This window comes from Eumetopias jubatus, unplaced genomic scaffold (assembly GCF_037043125.1).
Source record: "Eumetopias jubatus isolate StellerSeaLion01/CBP00866 unplaced genomic scaffold, mEumJub1_p1.0 scaffold_27, whole genome shotgun sequence".
Lineage (NCBI taxonomy): Eukaryota > Metazoa > Chordata > Mammalia > Carnivora > Otariidae > Eumetopias > Eumetopias jubatus.
In genome coordinates, this window is record NW_028274833.1 from 354,234 (window position 1) to 361,412 (window position 7,179).

At 62.1% G+C, this 7,179-nt stretch overlaps 1 protein-coding gene across 1 annotated transcript; it reads left to right on the plus strand.

Moving 5' to 3' along the window:
• Window positions 1-728: 728 nt before the first annotated feature.
• LOC148161997 (testis-specific Y-encoded protein 3-like) lies at window positions 729-3,326 on the plus strand. The gene is made up of 6 exons (XM_088020442.1): window positions 729-959; window positions 1,739-1,894; window positions 2,610-2,687; window positions 2,827-2,938; window positions 3,037-3,182; window positions 3,276-3,326. The coding sequence occupies exons 1-6, from the start codon at window positions 729-731 to the stop codon at window positions 3,324-3,326; spliced, it is 774 nt and encodes a 257-aa protein (XP_087876568.1).
• Window positions 3,327-7,179: the final 3,853 nt, after the last annotated feature.

Below are 7,179 nucleotides of genomic sequence, written 5' to 3' on the forward strand. Positions count from 1 at the left end.
AGGCCGTGTGGCCAGAGGGGTCAGAGAAAGAGCGCCGGAAGCCAAAGTCAGAGAGGAGGACGGAGAGGAGAGCGTGAGGAAAGGACAGGCAGACCGGTGGACAGAGCGCTCTTCGTCGCTCGTCTTCTGACCAGCAAAGGGCATGCGCTGGGACAAACTGTAGCCGCACATTTCCGCCGAGCAGACAGGCGGTTTCGGGGCCTCTGTCTCCTGGAATCGCACGATGACTACTCCAGGGCCTGGGCTGACCATTTCCACGCACACTGGACCAGGCTTCCCGGTGGTGCACACAGTGTCCCGAGTCTCAGAGGAGTCTCTTCGGGAAGGGCGAGGGACAGCTTCGCATTGCTGGTAGAAAATCCAGGCAGAAGGCGCGCCCGACGAGGCCGCGGCAGGGGCGTGGGCGGGCTGGTGGGGTGCGGATGGTGTTGGGGGGCGGCGTGGGGGTGGGAGGGGTGGGGTCGGTGCACTTGGGAGCCCGAGGCCCCCCCCGAGGAGGAGCACTGGCGGGCTCCCTTGCTGGATGGCTGTCTCCCTTGCTGGAAGGCTGTCTCCCGAGGGGGCGAGGGGCGGGGCCGGTGGCGGCCACGCCCACCACCGTGCGACTGGTGGGACCCGGGGGCCGGCCCGCGTCCTGGGCGTGCCTCAGGGACTCGATATCTCCAGGGCCGCACGGGTGCCCCGTCGACGTCGTCTCCTTGGACACCTGGCCCCAGGCCCTTGTGCGCATGCGTCCCAGAGTCCGGAAGCATCCGGCAAGAGACCGTTATCGGTCGCCGCCCCTGGGCGCCGGACGGAGCCCCACCTGCCGAGCCGCTTGCGGAGGCCTGCGCTCACACCTCCAGCCTTTCCCTCGCAGCTGCCCCAGCGAGGCAGGGTCCGGGGGTGGCGAGGCGGGCTTCGGGGGAGGCGGGGCGGTCCCCAGAATCCTGGACCTGCCTCAGTCGGGGAAGGGGCCGGTCACGAGGTGTCTGTGCCCGGGGATAGAGGCCCCCGGGGCGCGCCGGGGGCGCTGAAGGCCCTAGGTGTGGGGATGGCAGACGAGGCTGTGCGGGAAGGGGAGGAACGATGGGAGAGAGAGGATGCCATCCTGGTGGTGGAGCTGGTCCTAGTGGTGGGTGACCTAAGGTTGGTGCTGCAACTGGCCTTGTTGGAGGGGCAGGACGGAGAGGACGAGGAGGACACGGAGGAGGCCGCGGAGGAGGTAGACGAGGCTGACACGGAGGAGGAAGACGAGGCTGGGGAGGTTGAGGAGTCCGAGGAGGAGGGGGAGGAGGCTGTAGTCGCTGAGCAGGAGCAGGGGGAGGAGGAGGAGGATGTGGACAGGGAGGAGGAGGGGGAGCCTGAGCATGCGGAGAACGAGGAGGCTGAGGAGGCTGAGCAGGAGCCAAGGGAGGAGGAGAAGCCCGAGGAAGAGGAGGAGGTGGAGGGGCCTGAGGAGGCTGAGCAAGAGGAGGGGGAGGAACAGGCTGAGGTGCAGGCTGTTGTGGAAGAGGCTGAGGTGGAGGAGGCTAAGGAGGAGCATGTTGGAGAGGAGGTGGCTGAGGCAGAGGAGGCTGGGGAGTGCGAGGAGCCTGAGGAGGGAGAGGAGGCTCAAGAGGCTGAGGAGGAGGCTGAGCACGAGGACCAGAGGGAGGAGGGCCAGAAGGAGGAAGAAGGGGCGCAGGAGCTGCAGGAGAAGCAGAAAGGGGAAGAACAGCCAGAGGGGCGGCGGGGTCCGATCCCGTCCCCGCTCGAGGCTCTAGAGGCCTTGCAGTCAGAGCTGGAGCCCGAGAATAAACAAGCCAGCAGGTCCTCCTCTCGGCTCAGACTGAGCTATTGTCGGAGGCGGCAGCGTCACCTGGAACACCGAAGCGCCCTTATCCGGGGCATCCCTGGCTTCTGGGCCAAGGCTGTATCCTTGACGCTGTCATGGAGGAACCCGGATGTGGCCGGGCTAGAGCAAGAGGAACTGAAGGGAGGGGGCCGTTGAGTATCCAAATACATCGGTTGGAGAACCCCCCTCAACCCCAGCCACACCCCCGGCCGCGCCGCGGTGTGGGGGCCACGCTCATGCCCTGGTGATCCCGACAGCCTCAACATCCTCGTTCTGGGGGTGGGGTGGGGCCTGTGGGCCTCAGAGTGCTCTTGATGTGGCAAGAGGCACTGGAAGACCAGTGGGGGAGTAGGAGCAGAGGTCCAGCTCAGAATTAGGAATTAGGAGCCGCTGCAGGGCTTCTTCTCACAAAACAGCTGGAGGCAAAGCTCAGGTTCCCCTCGGGGTAACGCAGCAGGCCAGTGGCTGTGAGTGCCCACCTGCTCAGCCTGAGGCAGGAACGTGTGCTTGTCCGGAGATGAGCTAGTTGTGTCTGGCCGTCAGCACAGGAGGATGAGCTGGGGAGGGGAGTGTGGGGCGGGAGGGGTGGTCTCTGAGCATGCACAGCTTCCTGTGTGAGTGCCGAGATCTGCAGCATCCCGTGTGGGGACCCAGCGGGCCTTGACGCAGCCCGTGGGGAGGGAATGCAACCCGGGGAAGCAGAGGGGAGGCAGTGCCCGGCCGCTGTCCAGACTTGCTCTGTTGTTGTAGCTCTTTCATCTCCAGCCCTCGGAGGGTCCTTGACTCACAGCAGTTTGTGAACCACCCCCAGATGTCAGCCGTGATCAGTAAGGAAGATGAAGGCCTCCTTGGCTACATGACGGATTTGAAGGTCTGGCGTGGCAGACTGAGACCGGGGCGGGGGACGGGAGTGGGGAGCGTGCCGTAGTGATCCATCTCTGAAGTCAGGACGGGGAGGTTCTGCTGGACAGAGATTTCACCCCCGTCTCCCCCACTCTGCCACCCGGCAGGTGGAGGATCTCAGGTTTCCCCGTGATTGCCGCCAGATCCTGCTCTTCTTTCGCAAGAACCCCTACTTCCGGAATGAAGTCGTTGTGAAGGAGTATGTCCTCAGCGCTGCTGGTAAGAGGCCGCCGCCTGGATGGGCGGCCACAGGGACAGGAGGGGGGTCGAACCCGATTCCTTACCCGGTGCCTTCTCACATCCTTGTCTTCCGGCAGGGTACGGGCCTTCTCATTCCACTCCCATCCAGTGGCACCAGGATTATGAACAGGAGGCCTACAGTCGCAGGGACCACAACACTAGTCTTAACTTCTTCAACTGGTTCTCTGACCCCAGCTTTGCCAGCTCTAGCAGGATAGCCGAGGTGGGGCCCTGTGACAAACAGCGGGAAGGACCCTGCTGGGCTCCCCGGCTGCTTGGGATGGGCCTCTGAGCCCTGCCCCGTTTCCCCTGCCAGATCATCATGGACGACCTGTGGCCCAACCCCCTGCAGTACTACATGAGATAGAAGGCCCCAGGAGAGGGAACCGAGAGGAGGACAGGTGAGGGACCCAGGGTGTGGATGCCGAAATGTGCGCCATGGGGCTGTGTGGAACCTCGGCTCCACCAATGGAGACCCTGAGGCTCAGAGGAACTCTCCAACGCAGGGGCCCCGGGTCAAAAGGGCATCACCGTCAGAGAGGGAGATTGGACAAGTGCAGTGCCAAACGGCTTCTGCCTGGGGAATCTTGAGGCCGGCGGGGCCAGGCAGCATCCATGAGCAGAGCTGGGGAGGCAAAGGCGGCTCGGCAGCTGCACTTGGGGGAATTGTCATTCCGGGGCCATGAGCCCCAACCTCAGGTCTCCTAGCACCGCCTTACACTTAGGCCCACCAACGTTGCCTCCCGTCATGCTTGGCAGAGACGTGTGGGTATCCTGGCGCAAAGGCTCACCCCGCCGCCCCGTCACCTTTCTGTGTTGGTCTGGACACCACCGTTGAACCCTTCATTTCCATAGGCAGCTCCTTTCCTCCCGCCCCCAGGCACGCCGAAAGCACTGGCCAGGGTGCACAGATTAGTTGAATACATGGGTGGAGGAAAGGTAAGGAGATCACAGTCAGCAGCAGGGAGTGGCATGGGAGAGGGACCGCCGTTCCCAGGGAGGGCCTTCAAACCCTGAAGCAACCTTACCTATGGCCCAGAGAAGGTACACACGTGTCTCGTCCTGTGTGCGTGTGTGTCTGTCTGCGTCTCGGTGTGTCTGACCCTCCCAGGGAGCATCAAGAATTTGAGATGAATATGAGGGAGCATCGCACTTGACCGAAGCCAGTCCAGAAGCTTCACATGCTCAGGCCAGTTCCTCTGCGCAGGAAGTAACCGAAGACTGGTGCGGGGGCGAAACATAGGGCAGATTGAGGCCCCAGGAGCCCTGGAAAAACATTGAAAGTTGATAAACAAGTTCAAGTGTGCTTTGTGTGTGTGCACGCGCGTGTGCGCTGGCGCTCGGGTGTGCGCGCTCCCCTTTGGGGATGGGGGTCGGGGGAGGGCCTGAGCACATCGGCCTCATGTGGGTGTTTGACTTCTCTGCCTGGGCATTGCCGGCCCGTGGAATGGCTCGGCCTGTATGCTTGCCCAGAGGGCTAGGTCACACATGCGTGGGGACTGCATCCCAGGGGGCAGAGGTCCTTCCCCTGGAGGTGCGGGGGTGCCGGGCAGGGAGCGGAAATTGACCAAGGCCCGCTCCCTGGGGCTCATCTCTTCCCTGGAGAAATGAGGACGTTCAAGGAAAGGGAGCGACGAGCCAGGGCCAATGTGTGTAGGACCCAGGTTCAGTGGATGGAGATGTCAGTCGTCCAGGGATGCTCCCTGGTGGGTGACCTCAGACACATCCACTGCAAACGCCACGGGGGAGGCGGGGGGAGAACCCAAGGTTCATTACTCAGTTGAGCGGGCGCTGGAGCTCTTCCTGGGCCTAGGAATGCGCACAGGCTCTTGCTGACACGGTCAGCCTCTCAGAAGCAGCAACGATGATAGTGAGTGTGGGTCAGGCCTGATGGCGGGACGCTGGGAGAGGGGACAGAGTGAGGTGGGAAGGTAGGAAGGATGGCACATTCAGTCGGGCACAGGAGCCAGGGCGAGCGTCTAATCTGTGGGGAAAGACACGCATACACACACACACACACGCACAGATGCACACTCAGGGGCACAATCACTCACCCCCCATACGGACACACTCTTTCAGGCACTCCCACACACTGACACCCACACTCACTCTCACTCACCGCCCCACCCACACTCCTTCACTGACCCACATCCCCTGACATACGCCCACTCGGTCCCTCACTCAGGCACACACTCACTCAGGCCCCTCCCCCACAGGCTCCTTCACTCACATGTCCTGACACTCACACACTGACGCACCCATGCTCCCCCAGAAGCCCTAGGCCCCTGTTTCCCTAGGGCCCTCGTTTGGGGTCCGCCAGAGTGCAGACAGTCCGAGGGGAGGGGCGGGGGTAGCACGATTGGTAAGTGCAAGGGACGGGCCACTCACCCGTGTGCTCTCTGTCCCATGATGACTCTGGGGCTGATATCCCTTAGCCTTCTGTGCGTAGGTCCATGGAAAGACCTGGAGCACACAGAGCAGCTGTCTAACGCCACACCCAGGAGGCGGTGAGGTGAGCCACTGGGGTGGTCTTCCCCCAAGCGGACGTCTGCTTTCCTGAGATGCCTCTGCCTGGGGAAGCTGGCAGACGACCGAGTCCGCTGCCAGTAGAGTGGGGAGATGTGAGCGTTTGCCCCACGAGGCTCTTCTCCATCCCCAGCTAAAGTGGCTGCAAGGACAGCAGCCCTGAGGGTGACAGACGATACTAACATTCCTGCCCCGCACCGCGCCGCACCGTGAAGCTCCCCTCTCCACAAATTCCGGGAAGTACGGCGGCTCTTTCCCAGAGGAGGGTTTGGCAGTCAAACAGCACGGATGCTGCTTGTCCCTTTCAGTATGCAGGACAGATCGCCTATCCAGCGTCAGGTTGTGGATTTGATGATCTGTAGGACCTTGCCTTGCCCCTTCCAGGGTGGGAAGAGGCGCCTGAGGCTCTAGGACGGAAGGCTTGGCTCTCTCAGACTACGGGGAGACTGGCCTTCTCAGCTTCTTGGTCTGTAAATGCCGGGGTACCCGCCAGCTGGCCATGGGCTCCGCTTGTGCAGGTCAGATGAAAGTGTGACCTCAAAATCCACAGCGGGACCAGGATAGCTCCCATGTTGGCGCACGGTCTGAGGGTTGTCCTAGGCTGGGCCGTTTTGGTGGACCGCAGGGTGTTCCTCTACACTTGTGCGGTTTGCTCGGGTGTTGCCGAGGACGTAAAGATTGGGGGGAGAGTTGGGCATAGGGGCCCCCACCTCTTAGCATCTCTGGCCAGCGCTCGGGCAACGGCGTGACGTTGAGGCCCGGCCCGGAGAGAAGGGTGAGGCGGGGGTGGGGGGCGGAGGCTTTGGGAGATCAGGGAGCCCCAGATGTCAGGAGTCCATTGGATGCTGAGGGCGTCAGGGCCAGGGTCCCCAACAGGAAAGCGGGGAGCCGGGACAGCTCAGACAAAACTGTGCTGGCGTCCCGTTTGACCGCTTGGATAAGACCATGAGAGCATCCTGTCTAGCAGGCTCTGCAGGGGTGACCTTTCCAGCACGACCCAAAACCAAGCCACTAACCATGACACATCCGTCGCTGTCACGAGCTGAGGCACTTAGTCTCGAGATGTCGGCCCACAAGACCCATCATCACGGTAGACGGGCAAGCCCTGCTTGGCAACACTTTGGCAACAAATCCACAGGCGGTCCACACTCAAGGTCCTGGAAAGAGCTTATAAGAAACCCTAAGTCTGAACGGGAACCCAGCAGCCTTCTCAGGGACTTTTGTACTCTGGCTCAATAAACTTTCCCTGCTGCCCGGTGCTCTTCGTCTGGTCTACCTCTTCCTTCCTCGAAGCAGCGCGGCCAAGACCCCAGGCACTAAGGGAACAAAACTCCTGTAACCCAGAGTGAAGTCTGATCGGAGAGGACCACCTCAGGAATTCATGAGCGTTCTGGCTCCATGGTTCTGAAGCACGTGCTTCAGTCCCTGGCCTCTCTGGGTCTTCGAGTTCTTCTCTGCGTAAAGGGTGGATCGCGGGCGTCCCACTTTGCCCGTGTTTCTGTGTCTTCCTGAGCGTGCCTTGCCTTGGTGTGTCTTGGCCTGGCTCTGCCTGTGCCGTCATGTCTCGGTTCTCGCATCCGCGCCTGAGCCCCGGACGGGCACACCTGCGCCCCCATAAGTGCCTTGGGGTTTGCGAGTCTCGCTGCTTTGCTCCAGCTGCCGGGCTGTTGACCTGACTTGGGTCTGTTGTGAAA